We start from the raw sequence: 21,264 nt of genomic DNA on the forward strand, positions 1-21,264 counted from the left end.
TTTCGTGAAGTACCATTCTCACTGAATATAATATAACGATATAAAAAACTCAAACATACATTATATAAAAAAATTTATTCCAAACATAATTATTTATATAAAAATTATATACCTAACATATCAAAATTCAATGCATACACACGAATTATTTGCTAAAAAATTATTAAAGAAAAAGTCATTATATATTTGATAAATCAACACATCCCATGTATCAATAATAACTATTTTTGGATTCTTACTGTTGAACTTGCTGCGACTTGGTCGTAATAATTTGGTTGATAATGCCAAATGTAAAACTATTTTTAAAAATTCAGTACTTTGAATAAGTTTATGTTTCTGTGCAACTATTTTTTTTTTTTACGATCAAATCTTGTAATTTGTTGAGAAACTAAGATGTTATTCGTTGCAAGATGAATTAACCATAGAGAAAATCCTCCATCTCCCACATGAAATGAGATGAGGACGAAATAGTAAAAACAATCGAATATTCCACAACATTAGCCAATCGTCGAACATGACTAATGATAATGTTACTTTGAGAACCCAGGATAAGTTTGATATCCGAAGCTATGGACCCTATGTAACTGATATTCTCTTCGGACTTATGAATGCTTGCACTGCTAGAAGAGAATCTGATGTAACTTATGAATCAGTAAATTGCTCATTTGAGAAATCTTTAAACCATCATCCATAGCAAGAAGTTCGGCACACCTATTAGACCGAGGTTTATCAATATTCCTCCCAAATGCTAGAACTAGTTGTCCCTCTTGTTTTCTGACCACCCCTCTAATTGAGTAGCTATTGGAGTCCGCATTATAACATCATCGACATCCGATCTGAGTTTGTCTCTGGTGGAGCAACCCAAACCCCATGTAAAGTATACTGGTTTGTTTCCGTGGCAGAAGATAGAGCTAGTTGAGCATGTTGGAAGTCATACAATAGAATCACACTCCAATCAGCATTATATCCCCAGATCGTTCCTTTTTTTTTTCTTTTGGATCAGGCACAATCATTCATACCAGGTTGCCCAAGTTTGCATCGCAAACATCTCAAATTCTTTTTGATTGATTTTCCATCATCCACAGAAAATATTATATTCAATTTCATAACATGTTTCATTAAAGGCCAGAAACAAGTTCTTTTCCAATAGGTTTTGATCACGGGGCACGCAAATAATGTGTGGCATGTTGAATCACACATTGACTGATACATGAGAGGGCATGCACCAGAGGCTGGGACGCTGATGAGTTAATTCATTCTGTTATGTAGGTATGGCATGCACCAGAGGCTGAGACGTGATGAGTTAATTCATTCTGTTGTGTAGATATAATATCATGCACTATTCTTTAACAAAATATCCTGGACTTTTGGAGGGAATGAAGAAGTTCAAAGGTATTGCCAACAATTCTACAAACTGAGATCTCAAACTAGAAACCGCTGAGTCATAAAATCCTATGGCTACCTTGTCCCCATCTCGAACTTTGTATTTTCCATTCAGATCAAATATCTAGAATCGGTAGTCCTCATGGTGTGTCTGAGAGATATGAATGGCTAGGAGTTCTTCAACTAGGAGATGTGAGAAGTGTTGATGTACCAGAGTGAGCCTCATGTGAAACCGTCTCACAAATCATAATTTGTGAGACAGGTCAACCCAACTCATATTCACAATAAAAAGTAATACTCTTAGCATAAAAAGTAATATTTTTTCATGGATGACCCAAATAAGAGATCCGTCTCACAAATACGATCTGTGAGACCGTCTTACACAAGTTTTTGTTGATGTACCAATGATTCCTTCCATCTCCCATTTTATTTAAGGTCCTTAACCACCATATCGTTGTCCTACGTCCCTGGCGGAATGACACATCCCCTAGAGCTCGGTATCCATCTGTTCTTTTTCATGGCAATCTTTGCTCCATCTTCCACATGCCAACAAAGCCGAATTTTCATTAAGGGTATGCTCCACAACAAGGACAACCAAAGGTAAGAAGGATTATTATCCAGACCGGCCTCCATGATATCTTGGTGACAAAAGTACCATGCTTTAAGGACTCGAGCTACCAAAGAGTCGGATCCACTTTGATAGCCATATCTGCTTTGCCAATAGTGCTTTGTTGAAAGTTTCCTGATGGCGGAACCCTAGACTACCCATGCATTTTGGTTGTCCAAGGGATTTCCAAGGTTTCCTATGCAACCTTTTCTTTCCTTAATCAAAACCCCACCAAAAATTTGAGAATTCACGCTCTAATCTCTGCACAGACCGATTTTGGAATACGGAAGCAAGACATAGCATAAGTAGAGATTGACTGCAACACCTATTTTATCAAAGTCTTTGTTCCATATGCTGAAAGTTTTTGTTGCCCCATCCTTGTATTCTCTGCATGACCCATTCTACCAAATATCTAAATTGTAGCTTCTTGCTTCGATTGTAGAACACCATAAGGTCTAGATAAATATCATGACCTTGTACCATAGAAATGGCTAACCATGATTTAATATTCTCTGCTAATTGTATATCTGTGTTCGGGCCTGAAAGACAGTGAAGACTTCTCGAAGTTAATAAGCTGCCCAGAGGCCCTCTCATAAGATACAAGACAGCTCTTGATAGCCTGGCAGTCTGCCATTGTCGCTCTGGAGAAAAGTAGGCTATCATCTGCAAAGAAGAGATGAGTAGTAGCATGATATGACGACGCAATATGAACTCCAATTAATAAACGTCGCTCTTCAAGATATAGAAGAGCACAAGATCATCCAAGTGCACATAATACAAATAAGTAAGGAGAAAGAAGGTCTCTCTATATTAATCCTTTGCTCAGAATGACATTTCCAAAGATACCACCATTTAAAGAGAAAGAATACATGATAGTATGCACACACTGCAAAATCTTTTCCACCCAGATTGGTGAAAAACCCAGTCTTATCATCATACATTCGAGAAAACTCCACTCCACTCTATCATATGCTTTGTTCATATCAAGTTTTAATGTACTATATCATTTCTGGTTTTTCTTTATGCTTCTAATCCAAAGTAAAGCTTCGAAACCCAAAACAATATTATCATAAATCAGTCGACCTGGGATGAAAGCACTTTGAAATTCGTTCATTGTTTTTTTAGGATATGTCTCAACCTATTTGTCAAACTCCGAGCGACTATTTTATAGTAAAGAATGCAAAGACTGGTAGGCCGAAATCGTTCATAACCGTAAGAGTCTGAATTTTCGGCACCAGTGTAACTATTGTGGCATTCCAGTCATCAATAGTCACCCCATCATTGATTGTTTTTAAATTTTAATATAGCCTCTGATATCTTCTCCCCTATCACATCCCAAAATTTTTGAAAGAAGAAAACTGACATAATGTCTGGCCCTAGGGCTTTATCTGGGTGCATGTCAAACACAGCCTTCCGCACTTCAACAAATAATAATGGGGCAAAAACAACCAAGATTACTTGTTCATCATTGTTTCGGGTACATAATTCAGGATTCTATTCTTTTCATCCTCTGTTGGATTATTAGATCTAAACTGGTTTGTGAAGTAATGCTCGATAATCTCGGTCATTCCACTTGTTTCTATACACCCTTTGATATGGTTTCTGGTTTTTCTAGCCATCACACAAGCATGGAAATATTTAGAGTTCCTATCCTTGTGCGAAAGCTAGTTAACCCTGTTACGTTGTTTCCAGTATAATACATCCTTAGTTGCCAATTCCACAACTTCACATTCAAGAAGTCCTATTCGGCTTATTGATTTATGAAATTTGCCGTGAGTTCTCAGATGAGACAATTGTTTGAGCTTATTCAGAAGTTGCCGAGGGATTTTACTAAAACGAGTTCCACCCATGCCTTCAAATTTTCCTTGCAGTCCTTGAGAAGGTTTGGTAGTGAAGTTGCCCGATAATTTTTATCCCAACCCCTCTCCACTACATCACCAAATCTGCTTTAGTGATCCAATGTTGCTCAAATCAAAATATGGTAACATTTCGTATTATAAATTTTTGTGGTCCCCCAAGCTCAATGATGATGGGTATGTGATCCGAATGATAAAAGTCTAGAGACTGCATTTGTAACGGCGGGTATAACATTCTCCATTCAAAAAGTAGCCATATACTGGTCTAGTCTCTCGAAGATAAGATTATTTGAAGAATGTTGATTGACCCATGTAAAGAACTCACTATCTCCGTGAAGATATTTTAGTGAACACGCATCAAGAGCTTCTCGAAATGCTCTAGTTTAAGAAAGCGGCCGAGGGTAACCTCGCAGCTTTTCCCTGTCAAAGCAGATCTATTTAAAGTCGCCCCTACAAGCCACAAAACTTCTCAGAACTCTTGCAAACAACTTAAGCGACAAAGGAGAGTCCAGGACTATGAGAGATGTCTATTGCACGAGTTTGAATTCCCATAGAATCCAGCGAAACACCATTTATTTTCTCCAATGTAGAATTATACTATAAATATGCCCAGAAGAAAACAAATGAATAGTTACACTAATCGGTTCCTTCCACATAAACATCAAACCATCATTTTTCCCTCACAATTAACCACAAACAATCCATAAAAACCCAAAACCTCCTTCCAACAACTACACTTGAAGTCTCCTCATTTTCGTTTAACAGAGAAAAAGAAGGGGCATGCTCTTTTCAGTGACAAGTCGCTTCAGTTGACAAAATGCATGTTGGTTCCTAAGCCCTTGAGCATTCCAAGTAATGCAACTCATTGAGTAGGTTGGGTTGCTTTGCAACCACCACTGTTTTGATTATGTCATTGAGGGTAGAGAACTCCTCAAAAAGTACATTTCTTTAAAGGGCTGATTCCCACACCCATTTTCTCCTTAACTCTCCCAATTTCGACACTCTGTTGATTTCGTGGATGAGTTCCCTTATCACTAGCTCGTCGTTTCAACTCCTTCTTATGACTATCCAAAGGTAAGGATTTCAGTTCAGGAGCGACTAAGCTATCCATCTCACATATGACAAGTTGTTTTACCATTGCCACCTAATCAATCGGCTCTACCAAAATTTGATCCACTTTTTCCACTGTGGGCACAATGAACAAAGAGAGATTATGTTTTACCTTGTTAGATGAGAAGTATCAGGACTAATCGCTCGAGTTTGGATCCCTTCAGAACTATGCAGCTCCTCACGGCTTTGTAGAGTGTTCATTCTCAGGGAATGCTTTTCCGCTGCCAAAGCAAAGATACTCGCGCTATTTTCAGTTTTTTCCATCGATCCACTACTCGGTGTCTCATCTCCTTGGTTGTGGGTTTTGCCCAATGATGATCTTTGTGCCTTAGCCCCTCTCTTTTGAGATGGCGCTCTGAGCCATCCACCATACGCTAGCTTCCCCGCACTTGCAAGTTCTGGCACATAATCTCGGAATGAATGCGCGATACATCTGTAGTTGTAATATAAATCCGAGAGTCTTTCATACATCAATACTATTATGACATCGACTTTGGCCTCCAGGACTGAAACACAAATCGATTTCTTCAGCAGTTTGTTTAAATCAATAAATACCCGAATATGAGAAAAGCGCCCCATAACAAATCCATGTTCATTAGTATCAATCTCTTCCACCTCCCCTATGAGATTACCCACTTTCTGCAGTTCATCTCAGTGCATAAAGATCAACGTAAAATTATATCACTGTGCCCAAATTGACATTTATCGAAGTTCATGTCACGAGGGATCATATGTTGAAATAAAATCAAATATGAATACATTGTCACCCAAGGACCCAGTCTCTACATGCTTGACAGTCTGAGGTATCCTTGGCAGCCTTACCATTAAGCAACTTCGGTGATAGGGTTTTGGCTACCAAACAATTTTCTAAATGTTATTCTCCAAATTTTACATATACAATGTCTAAGATAAGGCAGTTTTACCTTGAACATGGGCGTAGAAATCTTCAGTTCTGTCACCAATTTTGCCATGCCGTCCGGAACCTACGGGTTGATATTAGCGAATGATCACAGACCTAATTCAGGAAGATGAATGAGCGGAACTCTGATGTTTATGAGCTGTACGGACGTTAAACTTTATTGTGTTAATGGGTTTGTGTTAGATGATTATAGTGTTTTGGCTATAATTATTGGTTATTATTATTTGAGGTGTTAGTTGTGTTGATGTTTCGTTTCGAATCGATTTTAATGTTATTGCCGTGAGTAGAGTGCACCCGCGCTCTTAGATGAGTGCCCCCGCGGTGTACTATTCATGATTTTGGTTTTGGAGGGCCGTGGCATCACCGCACCCGCGGCAGTGCAAGGACCGCACCCACGGTGAGACCGCACCCGCGGTAATTGCAGCACCGCACCCGCGGTGTTCGTGCATGGGATTTATTTTGGTTGCCGTGAGCTTAGCGCACCCGCGGTGCTTGTGTGACCGCACCCGCGGTGTAAGTATGGGCGAGTTTTTAAGTGACTTTTTGGGAGTTGTTGGCCATACCTACCTTATCTTCTTTCCTCCATTTCCGATTTTCTCTCTTTTGGCAAGGGTTTTCATCCATTTCAATTGCTTCCCACCTTTGATTCTTGGCTTTGTTTCGATTTCCGACTTGAGATCATCGTTCTCCGTGGTATAAGGAAGCTTAGGTAAGTTTTTGGTGCGATTCTAATGAGGTTTCGAGTTAAGGGTTATTTTGGATTTGATGTTTTGATGGTTCTATGGATTATTTAGCATGGACTCTTGGATTTAGTCTTGATATTGGTGTTATTTATGGATTATTGTTGTAGGTGGTGTACCAAGAGTATAGTTGGAGGTGTTCTATTGGTTTGTAAGTGGAATTTCATCCCTTGTGCTCACATGATATTATATGTATTGTGTTTTAAAGGTTTCAAAGTGTTATTCCCTTCCATTGATCCATTGTTATGTATTGGTTTCATTGATTATCTATTGGAGGCATTGATGTCTCACTATTGTTAAAAATGGAATACAAGAGATATTATGAGATTGCGAAACGACGGCCTTAAATGCTATTGAGAATTCAAATGTTTTATTGGATTGATTAATCATAGCCATAGCATTGCATGCAATTAGATGATCATCGACCATAGGCTTCTATCCCCTCACAGTTATCGATTTATATCGATGGGATATTGGCAACCACAGTCACAGATACTATTGATATCAATCCAACCATAGAAAAGAGAAATACCATCGTTTTGCTATCTATTGCCATTGCTATTGCTACAGTTATTGCTACGTTATTCATGATTCAGAGTCGATGGTATTTATGATTTAAAAGCCATGTTTTACAGTGTATACTATGTATCATTGCTATGTAAGAGTTCCACTTGCTGAGATTTATTCTCATTTCAGTTATTTTCATGTGATGCAGATAAGAGCGACGGACCGGGACGTTGACTGTGGATGGGGGTCATATGCATACGAAGATTGGAAGGATGATTATTTTGTACCATTTTGTAACATGATCACACTAATGATATTTTGTATTTTGTTATGTCATTAGAATGATCATGTTGTTATTTTGTAAACACTTTTATAAAATGTATTTTGAAACTCTTTCCATGTTTGAAAGAAAATTTTAAATTCCGCTGTATTTTAATTGTATCGGGTCAGGGTGTCACAGATGTCGATAGAGAAAAACCAAAATACGGTAGGAATTTTTTTCCAATTGGATGATTTTTTCTATGCAACTCTAACATTAGAAAGGCAAAGTTTAGGTAGAATGAGACAAAAGGTTGGGAGTGTGAAGGTTACGCCACTAAAAGAAAAGTAGGACTTGCTACAAAAGGCTAATTAAAACAGCCAGTTGTAAAATGCCATCTTGAAAGAAAAAATTATTAAATTATTATTTCAAAATAAGCAACATATTCATATTTATTTTAATATCCACAATTTGAGATGCATAGCAGTAGATAAATGATATTATTTAGCATAATAATATTACTTAATTATTATTTTATTATTATTATTATTATATAAACGTACTAAAAAGAAAATAAAATTGGTAAGAGCTGGGATGTGACGCGTGTCCGTTATCCAGCTGTATCCCACTGGATATATTTCAACCGCTTCATCCTTTTGTTTCCCCCATGCAAAGCCCATAACTTCCCCTCCAAAGCCACCGACTACTCCGGTCACCCGTTATTCACTTCTCTCATATAAATTATCTCAACTTCCCCAGTCGTCCCAATCCAAATTCAGATTTCTCTTTCTCCATTTCTAGGAGAATTAAAAATGGCAGCAAATATACACAAAACGGATATGGATCGGATCAAGGGTCCCTGGAGCCCCGAAGAAGACGACCTTCTACAGCATCTGGTGCAGAAGCACGGCCCCAGAAATTGGTCCCTTATTAGCAAATCCATCGTCGGGAGGTCGGGGAAGAGCTGCCGCCTCAGGTGGTGTAATCAGCTCTCTCCGCAGGTGGAGCATCGGGCTTTCAGCCCGGAGGAGGATCGGATCATCATTCGGGCCCATGCCAAGTTCGGGAACAAATGGGCCACCATAGCCCGGCTCCTCTCAGGTCGGACCGATAACGCCATCAAGAATCACTGGAACTCGACCCTCAAGCGCAAGTGCGATGAGGGCGGTGGGGATAACAGTTTTTCGGAGTTTGAGATTCACCAGGAGCAGCCACCGTTGAAGAGATCCGTCAGCGACGGGTCAGGTCTACCCGTTTACTTGAGCCCGGGAAGTCCGTCTTGCTCTGACGTCAGCGACTCGTCTGTGCCGGTGGTGTCCGGGTCGAATTTGTATAAACCTGTGTTGATACCCGTCGGCGTCTCGACGATGAAACTCGAAGAGAGATCCGCCGATCCGCCGACGAGTCTGAGCCTCTCCCTTCCAGGGTCTGATTCATCCGAGTCAACTAGTCACAAGATTGACTTGACTGAGGCGAAAAAGAACCAAACTCCACCGCCGGCGCCTCTGCTTTCGTTGGCAGCTTCGCCCGCGGCCTTTGCTGCATTCACTCCTGTGGCGGTTCAGATGCCGCTGCAGGAAAAGGTGTTCACGCCATTCAGCGGGGAATTGATGGCCGTGATGCAGGAGATGATAAAAAAGGAGGTGAGGAACTATATGATGGGATTGGAGCAGCATCAAAAGCAAATTTTCCAGCATCAACAACAGCACCAGCACCAGCATTACATCCAACAGCAGATTCAGCAGCAGGTTCAGCAGATGGGGATGTGCATGCAACAAGCCAATGTCAACGAGAGATTAAGGAATCCCTCCATAAATCGCGTTGGAATCAGCAGAATCGATTGAGTTCTTGGTTAAGGTCTTTTTGCGAGAAATGAAATTCAGAAATGGTCCAATGGTGAGAAAAAGAAAGAAAGAAAGAAAGAAACGATCTTTGTTTCTAGTTCGATGTGTACAGTTAGGAGAAAGAAGAACGTTTCGAGATGAGATCACTGAGGGAAAAATGCCACACAAAATGCAAAATCCAAGAAACAAATAGATTAAATTAAATTAAATTCCAATCAAATCCATGTTAATTTTGTGCTTCGCTCTCCTCTTTTTATAAATATAAACATAAATAATCTTGAATTTGTTTCCATTAATGTGTTCTTGAAATTCGTTTTGGTTTGAAAATGGCCAAGATCAATTCTAAATCCATCTGGGATATGGGGAAGTTAATGATTTGAAGGGGAACTGAAAGTAAGAACAAAAAAACAAAGGAAGTGGACTGAATTGTGTGACAAGACTCGCCTCTTATTCCCATTTGTTGTGTGATTATTCCCATCCCTCGGCTCTTGTTCGAATCTAGATCAAAGTGGGCACGCTTTTCTTGGCTTTAATTCACCCCTCGATATCTTTTGGAATTTAAATCATTTACATCATGTATATATGTTGAAGTTGTATCAATTTCATACAAGGTGATTTGTCTTATTTTACATTTAAAGGCGAATGAAATCCTTGCACAAATTTTCATTCATAATATCTAGATTAAAAAGGTATAAATCAGCAGAGTTTCTATATGCACTGCATTAAAAAAAGAATTGATGTAGAGGATGATTTTGACCTAAGGCAGTTGAAATTAAAGGGTCCAATTAAGATAGAGCATATTTTACTGAATTTGGGGTACATTTCCTGATAATGCTTCCACCCTACCACTGTAGGCTGCGCTGTTTAAATGAAAGGTGGTAGCAAACTATAAATATCTCTGCTTAGTGGGGACTTTTTTTTTATTATTAATAAAAAAAGAAATATATGGAAAAGAATTTAAATTGGGAATATTCTCTTTATGGAGGTTTTGAGATTATGATGACAAATTATTTATTAATCGAAGCCTTGCAATTGCAAATTTATAGTATATGATTCACGATTCTTATTATTTTTTCCACATTTTCTTGGGATTTATGCCCACAAATTTGAATCAGAAATATGGAAAAAGCCATGTAAAATGTATGTTTTTATATGTTAACAATCAGTGAATATTTATACATGTTCTTGACCAGAATTGAGTTGTCCTTGGCAACATATGGGCTTTAGTTCGCAACCCATAAATCATAAGAATGCTTTCTCTAAGTTATAGTAGTAATAGATTTTGAATCAAGTAGCTAGGTTTATTAATGGTCCATTAGCATCAGAAAAGAAAGTAATCTCATTCTTTTGCAGGAATCTACATCAAACATAAATCCAAATAACGTGGTCAAGCAATGCCCTCTAGAAATTTTTGTCGTTCCGTAAGCGCGGCATGAGTCAAACTCGAAAACTAAGATGCAAGATACAAATTGATCTACTGTTGGAATAAGTAGTTGACGGCAAACATAAAACGTTATTCCATTTCAATTGTTTTGCCAGGAAAATGAGATAAAATACAGTGATCTTGATCTAATTGAGCTATACTACCAGAACAAGAAAGTTGCGTGCTCTGCGTGCTCGGGCCAGAGCTCTTCCATGTGGTTCCTCAAACTCCAAAAGACCAACTCTGCCAACTTCATTTGCAGGTCATATTCCAAAGCTTGCCGAGAAAAATTTTCCTGTGATTCTCAAGTATTGGTTTAGCTCATCATAGCTTTTATTCACTGCCCGCATCAAATATTGGTTTAGTGGGACGGGTTAATTTTAGATGTCCAGGGATAAAGTATTCATCCAAGTTACAACCAAATGTTTGCTTTGGATTGATTTCATGTCCAGCTTTCACCTTGAGGACAAGGTGCTTGTCGACACAGAGCGTAATGATACAACTAAGGATATGTACCAGAACAGAAGGACCTAAAGATGTTAGAGTTTGACAGTTCGTGTGTTAGTTAGTTGAGTTAGTGTAGTTACTATAATTGATACAAATACAGCAACTAATCATACATGGATTCATTGAACAAACATCAATAAAAATCTCTTCTTATCTCCAATTCTCACCTTTTTCTTAGGAGTCCGGCTGACTCAAACTAGCACACACACCTTGGCTAAACCAAGGCCAAGTCGATCGGGTGTTGATAAGTCGAGCCGGGAATGCGGTAGCTAAAAGTAGCATCAAAATTTTCACAAAGAAAACTGCTGTTTTTGTTTTAGATGTCATTTTCAGATTAGTTGTTGAGGAAAAAATGAGGAAGAGATGAAATTTTAATTTCGAAGGATGCATTTGTTTGTTACATGTGTGGGGAATATATGTATTGAATGAGTGATGGAAAAGGTGATTTGTTTTAAGTTAGAATAGGATTTTGTGAGGAAAGAAAATGAAAAATGAGGATAAATAATATATCACGATAAATAATATGATGTTTGATATAATTTTAAAATTTTAGATTAATTTTGTAAATTATGTTGTAATGACCAAAATATCCTTATCATATATATTTAACATTATTTTTTTAAAATAATTTTTTTTATTATTACACAATAATTTTGTAATGTACTGATATCTTAGTCATTTTATAGAAATATACAAAATTAATGAAAATTTCGCTAATTGGAGTCAAGTGCTGAAACTTGTAAATGATATTAATATCAATAGTTTATTTCTTTGATGAGTATTTTTATTAACATTATTAAATATTAATATTAATAATAACGTTTTCATATTAATATTATATTTCATAACGTTTAGTATAATTTATATTTCACTATGCAATATTATCTCGTTGTTAACGATATTATTCCTATAATGAATAATTGAATTCAAATCGTATCTTATTATTCTTATATTCAATATTCTTATTATTATTTAAATCCTGTTATTTATTATTATTCTTATATTTAATACAAATATTATTATTATTCTTGTATTTATCGTTTCTTATTATTTTATTGTTTTAATTAATTATTAATTTGTTTCTTCTTATTTGATATTATTCATGTCATTAATATTATCCCATCGTTAAAATAGTTGAAAAAAATAAAAACAAGCCCACAACATAAATGAGCCCAAGCAATTAGATAAGTGGAGCAAGTCGAAAGCGTGTAACCCATAAAGGAATTCTCGAATCTAGGAAGTCTGTGTGTCGCTAGCAGATTTGGCTGCTACTAAGCACACATTTGCTCTCAATCATCTCTACTGCTTCATCCCCTTCTAGCTCTACTGCTTCATCCCCTCACGTTACTTTTCTCATTCACCTATTCATTTCCCTAGTGTTCCTTTTGTCCCTTCTTCACCAGTGGCAGACTTTCTCCTCCCATGTGGATCCCCACCCCATGATTACTCATGCTAAAGCAGCTGGGATATTTAAGACCAAGGTTCTCTTGGCTAACAAAACACTGGGTTTTGAACCTTTAAACTTCAAAGATACACAATTATATCCGGGGTGGTGCAATACTGACGTGAACTCAGAATACGACGCCTCGATGCATTAACACATGGTATATAGTCGAAGCTTCTTTGGACACACCTATAATCAGCTGCAAGTGGGCTTTCAAAAACAAAACCAATCCAGATGGTTCAATTGGTTGTCACAAGACCTGCTTAGTTGCTAATGGTTACTCTCGAACACCCGGGCTTGATTTTTCTGAAACTTTTAGTCCATTTGTTAAGCCCACTACCATTCGCATTGTGGTCACCATTGCCATTTCGATGGAGGGAATGTGAAGCAAGTTGATATTAAGAACTCCTTTCTAAATGGTAAATTATCTTAAACCTTGTACATGCAACAACCTGTGGGGTTTGAAATTATTGATTCCGCGACAAGCAACTTGTGTGCAAACTACACAGGGCTCTTTATTCTATCCACGGGGCCTGTTTCTCTTGTTGCTTCATACGAAGATGCATGATGCCAAACCTTTTCCTACTCCGATGGCTACTGGAGTTAAATTGTCCACTGATGATGGTGATCGTTTTTCTGATGTAACTTTTATAGGAGTGCAGTTGGTGCTCTTCAATATTTGACGATTACTCGTGCCGACATGGCCTACAGTGTAAAAAAAAGTGTGTCAGTTCATGCAATCACCATCTCTCTAATTTGAAGGAAGCTAAAGTGTTCTCAGATATGTGAATGGCACACTCGTCATTGGCATTTATCTTGCTGCATCCTCCGATCTTTCTCGACATGGTTATAGTTCTACTGATTGGGGCGTTACCCCGATGACCGCAATTCCATGTCCGGATTCTGTTGGCTTCTTGGCAACACCTCGATTTCCTAGAGCTTTAAGAAGCTATCGGTTGTTTCAAGATCAAGCACAAAGACTGAATACCGAAGCCTTGCAAATGCAACCGTTGAGCTACTCTGGATTAAAACTCTTGTGTCTGAATTTCACGTGCCTTTAAAGTGTACACCAGTGCTGTGGTGTGACAACATCAGCACGATTTTACTTAGTGCCAATCCCGTCCTTCATGCTCGAACTAAACATCTTGAACTTGATATTCACTTTGAGAAAATGAGCTGATCATATGTCCAGTATGGTCCATCCTCCGAGCAGATTGCTGATGTATTTACAAAGTCATTATCTGCACTTATTTTTCATCGCCTTAGATTTAAATTCAGAGTGGAAGATAATCTCTTGCTTAGGAAAGTTAAAAGGAAAATAATATAAAGCCCACAAAATAAATGAGCAAAATCAATTAGATGACAAGAGGAGCAAGTCCAAAGCGTGAAGTCCATACAGGAATTCTCGAACCTAGGAAGTTGTCTGTAGCAAACAGAAAAAATATATCTTGTTGTTTGTTACAACAAACATGCTAGGTGTCAAAAGGTTATTCGATGGATTAGGAAATTTTCACTCTTTTTGTGTTTCTCTAACTAAAATAACTGTCACAAAAATATATTTCTTTTAATAAAACTAGAGTGCGTGGGCAGTTTTATACTCATCATTTGGTTTTAAAACAGTAACCAAATGAAGATATATGATTCTCTCAAACAAACATTATTAGGCCGATTTGAACCTCCGGACATCACTGCCAGAGTGAACTTCCCGTGACCTCCTGCAGCCCTCATTCGGGCTCCAACGAATTTTCAACGAGCTTTCGCGTGCAGCCATTTGCGTGATCTACTAATTATGTGCTTCGACCGGCTTCTACTATTTTCAATTTTAAATATATATTAAGTGTCACTATTTGGATATTTTTTCCCATCCACTCGATTATGATTTCGATAATTCAAATATATTAGGACAAGTCACTATTATGGTTATCTGAATTATTTTCGTAGTAAAAAAATCAATCCATCATTGTTATTTTTTTTGGGTCAAAATTTAGGTGCATAATCACAACCACCATCGAAATAAGGCAAAACATTGCGATTGAGCAGCACAAGAGGAACTTGGATCAGAGCTATCAGTTTTCAATCATTTGCTTATGCCGAGAGAATTCTCTTATCCACGCTTGGAGCTTCTATGACTCTATGTCCATCTCCTGGAGGACTTGGACCAGCACTCTCAAGTTTTAGTCCTTTATCCATGCTCGGGGCCATAACGAGTCCATGTCCTTCTCCAGGGGGGACTTGGACCAGAGCTATCACTTTTTTGTCTTCTATCCACGCTTGGAGCTTCTATGACTTTATGTCCATCTCCTGGAGGGCTTGGACCAGCACTACAAAGTTTTAGTCCTTTATCAATGCTCGGGGCCATTACGAGTCCATATCCTTCTCCAGGGGGACTTGGACCAGAGCTATCACTTTTTTGTCTTTTACCCACGCTTGGAGCTTCTATGCCAGGAGGGCTTGGACCAAAGCTATCAATTTTTAGTTCTTTATCCATGCTTGAGGCCATTATGAGTCTATGTCCTTCTCCAGAAGGGCTTGGAATCGCAAATTCACTTGCCAAAACAATCGAGCTAAGCATCAACATTGGCACGAAGAAAGCGGTTGCTTTCATTTCTTTCATCATTGTTTAGATTCGTTGTAGTTATTGAAGGAAATAAGAACGATAAATAGTTGAAATCTCTATAGACTATAGAGGCGATGTATTTGTTGTGAAACAGAAAAGCGTATATATTTATATTGAAGGAGCACCATAGAATACAATGGTTTTCCATGGATATAGGATTTTAACTCTAACAATAATGCAAAGGACAACATATACGTGTAGGGGTGGTATATCGCACCGTATTAAAAAATTATAGGCAAAAATTTGTGTGAGACGGTCTTATGGGTCGAATTTGTGAGACAGATCTCTTATTTGGGTCATTAATGAAAAAGTATAATTTTTTATGCTAAAAATATTGTTTTTATTGTGAATATGAGTAGGGTTGACCCATCTCACATATTATTATCCGTGAAATGGTCTCACATGTGACTCACTTAAAATTATATACTATACATCGTTACGAAAATTACATTATAAGAAAATATATATTGATATCATCCTGAAACTTTCTATATACCAAAATTCTCGGTATGTATAATAACTAGCATACCGATTATACTGAAATTTTGCCGTATGTTGAGGTTTTGGTACTATATATCGTTTTACAACAAAAAAAAACCTTATATTTTTTTAATTTATATCTTTATTATTTTAAAAATTATATATATATTTTTAGTTTATATATGTTGTTTCAGTATTTGGTATATATCGAAAATTTTCAAATTTCATATCGTTATCGCACTGAAATTTTTTGTATCGTTACCAGACAGTATCAAAACATTAGGTATACAAATTTTTTGGTAAATTCGATAATTTTCGATAACGTAATATCGGTGTACCGAAAATTTTGGTATTTCTCTCCCACCATATATTGGGATAGAATGTTATGTTGAATACATATGATTTATTAAAATTTAGCATGTTTAATTAAAAATTTGTATAGATTATTTAAAATCGATATTTAGGATAATAGATTAATATATATAATCTTGCCAATAATGATATGAAAGCCTAAACTTTGTCATATTAGTATACTAATTTTATTATCTTGATATTTTGTAAACGTGAGTAGAAAACATTATATTATATTTTAATAATGAAATTTGTTACGGAAAACAATCACGTGAAATAGTCTACTTATTTATAATATTTTCTTCATATGGGATACGCATTTTGAAAATTGAAGGTTATGTTAATGTTTTTTATATCATAAAATTAAAGATTTGGTCTACTATTTAAATTATATGAATGTTGAATTATTTAACCGATTTAAATTCCTATAATTTATAGCATAAGGTAAATATTATTTTACTTGATTATATGTAGTTGTATTAGGATATTAAATAATATAATCTTTTTTCCTCATAAAACACATAATTATATATTTTATTTATATTTATAACGAGTTTCTATCGACCACACAACATAATGACTTAATCCATCTAAATTTTCATAGATTTATAATCAATCCGGTGTTGAAGACATGCGTCCCTCTCTGTTGGACAGCAATTGAATTTTTATGGTAATTGATAAGGAAAGATGCATTTGCGAGAAAGGGTTGTTTTCCCATACCTGCCTTTCCATGCTATCTTGCTGATGCATTTTTTCATATGATTTATACATCCCACTTCTACTTTAGGATCTGAGTCTCTCGATTGATGGCAATCTGTTTCTGTTAGTCAAATTGTTAATAACAAAAATATAAAAGTAGGAAACGAAAGCAATCTCGTAAAGACAAAACACTAAACGAAAATGAGCATATTATTGAAAGTATGAATATTGTGTATAAAATAACAAGAAAACAATAATTCAAACCGAGGTCTGTACGAAGTATAGTTTCCTTAAAACAGATTTGTCCTCTCCGACAGTGCTTTGAGGATCTGGACGGACAACTGTTTCCTAGGATACAACGGTAAAACGTTGCCGTAATTTAGCACGAAGTATATATAATGGCGAATTGAAAACACACATCCACTTTATCACTGAAATTTATCGGATGTCAGATGAAAAGCTAACGATATAAAATGCAAGAGAATGCTTGAGAAATATCTTAAGTGTTTGTATGATCATTTTTATGTGTAAGGAATGAGGAAATGAATACAAATTTATACAATGAGGAAACTAATACAAATTTATAAGCTCCAATATGCAAACCAAAAGTAATGTGAAATCTTTTCATTAATTCAAAAATATGAAGAGCCAAAAATCTTCAATTAACTCAAGAATATGAAAAGCCTCAAATGTTAACGATGTTAGCCATCACATAACTCATCACAAAAGAAACAAGCAACAGGAGTCTAGAGAAAAGAAATTGGATGAAGCCACCGTTGGAGCGACTGGCAGAGTTACTCATATGGAAGGTAAAGATAATACTAAAAAAAGCTAGGGATATAAAGGGGTAGAGAAAGTGAACGTAATGAAGTAGTCGCGGAGGATAATGATTAAAAATTGATGACTATCTTTGAACTTAGAAATCGACACAAAGGAAAAATGAGATGTTTTGGGTTAAATCTAACTTGGGTAACTCTGAAAGACGAGTTTTATTTAATTTATTTGTTTCTCTGATTCATACTTTAGAGATTGGAATCTGATGCCTTGCTTGATCTAGTTACAAAATGTGTTTGTTGCCTATGCAGAGAACGCTGTTGTACAAATGTTTGGTTAGAAGTCACTTTGGCTACCTGCATATAAGTCAGAGTCTAACATAATTACTCAAAACACTACAAGAAAACAGGCCTATAATGACGGGCAATTTCGTCATTACATGTCCAAAACCCGTCATTAAATACTTTTAATGATGGGAAATTATCCGTCATGGACCGTCATTACTGCCCTCTTAGGTAAAGGTAATTAATGACGGTAAAGACTTCCCGTCATTATTGTTGTATCCTATTTAGTGACGAGATTATACCGTCATTAAATCTAATTTAAATGATGAAAAATCCCGTCATTTTATTACCATTTTCCCCTCATTAAATAATATTTTAATGACAACAAATCTCCTCATTATATAATCATTTACCCCTCACTAAAAATCAATCTCATAATAAAATTACCCCTCATTAAATCATTAATTACCCTCATTAAAAACAATTTTAATTGTGATGAAATTTATAATAATTTTTTATATGAATTTGTAATTATATTAAATATGGCATTACTAATAGAATATGAATTCCGGAACAAGCAATTTTGTTGAACAAAATATTTTACAAAAGCAACTACATCCAAATCTATTCAAAATATACAGAATTGTCCAAAATATGAGTTCCATTTTAATGGATACTTGGAAATACTCCATGGAGTACAAAAATATTTGAGGACCAAAAAATAGGGATCAATTGATAGTTGTTTCAAAAATCAAGTTCTAATTTCCTAATCGATCAAATGCTTGAATTCTTCTTTGAAACACCATCCGATTAAGGCCACCTCTTAATTATCTCCCATCAGCATGTCATCTATAAAATATAAATAGAAAAAATCAATTATAAATATAGATGTACTCAAAATGATTAAATGCCCGATAATAAAATTACATTACGTTAGTTAATTTGGATAATAAAAGAAAAACTATTATAGAAAAACTGTGATAAAAAGAACTCCCAAGAGGGGCTCTAGCTAGTAATAAAATAAAGATAAAGATCGTAAAATCAAGAATATACCCCATCTACAAGAAGATTCCATATCATTTCCCCGTACTCAGAAACAAGCTGCTTACATTCCGTGCTCACAATCCCTTCAGCCCCAATGGCGTGGTTGATTTGCGTTATAACCGTCTGAAATTTTAGGCACACTACAATTAGAAATATGAACCTTCTTTCTGACTTGAGAAAACTAAACAAGAATAAACGCAGTAAACACACGTACAGTTGGACCGGTAAGAAGAGATGTCCCAGAATCCACAATAGCAGCACAACCGCCCTCACAGAAAGCTGGTGGGATAAGTGACAAGGACAGAGCTATACTTTAAATATTTGTAACATTATTCAGTGCTACGAATGGCGCTCAACTTACCAGTCGACAAGTTTCCAACGAGAACATCTCCCGAGTCAAACTGATAATAGATAGATACATGCACTCAGGAGTTAACAAGAAACATGTAAAACCAATTTTTGTTTCATGACACCCAAAAACAGTAGTGGAGCATGGAGAACAATGGAGGGGGGGAGGGAAACTCAAACTTGAAAGAATTAGCGGGGTATTTTAAAGTATATATAACAAACATCATACAAGCTAGCAGGAAAATTTAAAAGGGAGAGGAGCGACCGCCCTCACAAACCCCTTTTAACTCCACCACTGCCTACAAAATAAATGCAAACAAATGGAAAAAAGTGATGGTTCATCCGCCTTTATGTTTATATACCTGCCAGTAGCCTTTCTCTGTCACCGGTACATAAGTGTGGTTACCCTTGTAGTGTTCAGGGTCGACTCCTCCAAAGACTATCTCACCTCCAGAGTCTGCATCTGTGTCACGATTAAGGCAAAAAGAAAATACCTTCTCATCCACAAGATCTTGATCCACCATATTATACCTGCCATTTCGCAATCAAAATATTGGAGAACATCTTAAAAAAACCTTGATTCTGAAGATTCAGGATGCATACCAGACTGGTACGATATTGCCAACCGAAATTTCTTGGAAACCAAGCCCAAGTATCCCATCAAATTTACCCACCAAAAAGGTAAGGCCTGCTTCTCGCGTGGTCTCGATAAAAACCTGAATGTATAGCGAAGCAACTAGGTATAAGCACAATTTAGAAGGAACAAGAAGATCAGCAGTCGGACTTAAATTCAAGCCAAAAAGAACTAACTTGATCTTTCACCACCACATCACCAACTTCAACATTATCTTGGCTTAAAAATCCAGAAACTGACCCAGAACCGTAGCTAATCGAACAAGACTTTCCTGAATCACATGAGGAAAACATCAATACCAAGTTAAAAGCTCTAAATTTAACTATAATACTGATCCACAGTAAACAAACTACATATTACCATTCTTTTTATATGTCTTGGACAAGCCAGACTTGTATCTTGGATGCAAATAGCAGGCAATCTGAAAATAAAATTGCAATATTTAGTACCTATAGAGAAGACAAAATCCCAGAACCCGAATAAAGAAACTAAATTCTAAGTTAACTCACAGAGAAGTAGCATTTTGCCGAAGGAACCCAAAGATTGGAACTCCCAGTATCAAAAATAACAGTAAATTTCTGAGGTGGTGACCCAATATGAATCTCCCCATAGTATTGAGCATCCAAGTAATTCTTTAAAGACACTATATCTCCTTCTGAATCACCAAGATTTTGCTGCCTACCCTCTAAGCCTGTCCCCGATCTATTTTCCCCCTCGGATCTAGCTCGCTTCGCAGCGATGATTTTCGGAAGGTCCAAAGGCCTCTTGACCATTAAAACAAATATAAACGAAAAATTAGGTAAATTTAACATTTCAATTGAACACAAACCTTTGTTGTAGAAAAGCCGCCGCAGGGATTTTCTATCGCACCAAGAATGAGAGATCAGGACGCTAGCTGTACGTGGAGTGTGGTTAGGGAAATTTATTATTTTTCAATAATAATGAAAATAGGATTAATCCATTTGGTGGGAACGTGTGGTTAGGGATTTTTGTTATTCTTCAATAATAATAAAAAATATGATTAATCTATTTGGTGGGAAATCTGGCGCCTAAAATTAGTACTCAATTATGAGGGGAATTCTTTTGTACGAAAATAATGACGGGATTTGTCAGCTATAGCTATGAAATTAAGAATTCGTCACTAATAATTTAACTTTTTAACTATACCTTTTTTTACCCTCATAAAAACATCAAAAATTATGTTTTTAATGACCATTTTTTTATACCCTCATTAAATTTTGGTCATTATAGATCAACTTTCTTGTAGTGAAACATCATTACACATACACACACATACACATATATGTTTCATATATATATATATATATATGGATTAAACGCTAGCCACTAGATCAAAAATTGTAGTCGTTAGTCAAGACATAATTTTATTCCTTTATACTCGCGGCAGCACAGAACACAACTACTTGGGTGCTA

General features: G+C 36.4%; 2 protein-coding genes across 2 annotated transcripts; one reads left to right on the plus strand and one right to left on the minus strand.

Annotated features, from left to right (window-relative positions):
- The first annotated feature begins 8,139 nt into the window (after positions 1 to 8,139).
- Positions 8,140 to 9,515, plus strand: LOC140841620 (transcription factor MYB44-like). Its single transcript, XM_073209171.1, has one exon. The coding sequence runs from the start codon at positions 8,194 to 8,196 to the stop codon at positions 9,223 to 9,225; it is 1,032 nt and encodes a 343-aa protein (XP_073065272.1). The 5' UTR covers positions 8,140 to 8,193; the 3' UTR covers positions 9,226 to 9,515.
- An 8,855-nt stretch (positions 9,516 to 18,370) lies between these two features.
- Positions 18,371 to 20,646, minus strand: LOC140841621 (aspartic proteinase oryzasin-1-like). Its single transcript, XM_073209172.1, has 9 exons — positions 20,340 to 20,646; positions 20,191 to 20,251; positions 20,007 to 20,101; positions 19,800 to 19,912; positions 19,559 to 19,727; positions 19,210 to 19,249; positions 19,063 to 19,127; positions 18,858 to 18,971; positions 18,371 to 18,653 (listed from the first exon to the last, which is right to left on the minus strand). The coding sequence occupies exons 1-9, from the start codon at positions 20,640 to 20,642 to the stop codon at positions 18,642 to 18,644; spliced, it is 972 nt and encodes a 323-aa protein (XP_073065273.1). The 5' UTR covers positions 20,643 to 20,646; the 3' UTR covers positions 18,371 to 18,641.
- Positions 20,647 to 21,264: the final 618 nt, after the last annotated feature.

Source organism: Primulina eburnea, chromosome 9 (genome assembly GCF_022965805.1).
Source record: "Primulina eburnea isolate SZY01 chromosome 9, ASM2296580v1, whole genome shotgun sequence".
Classification (NCBI taxonomy): Eukaryota; Viridiplantae; Streptophyta; class Magnoliopsida; order Lamiales; family Gesneriaceae; genus Primulina; species Primulina eburnea.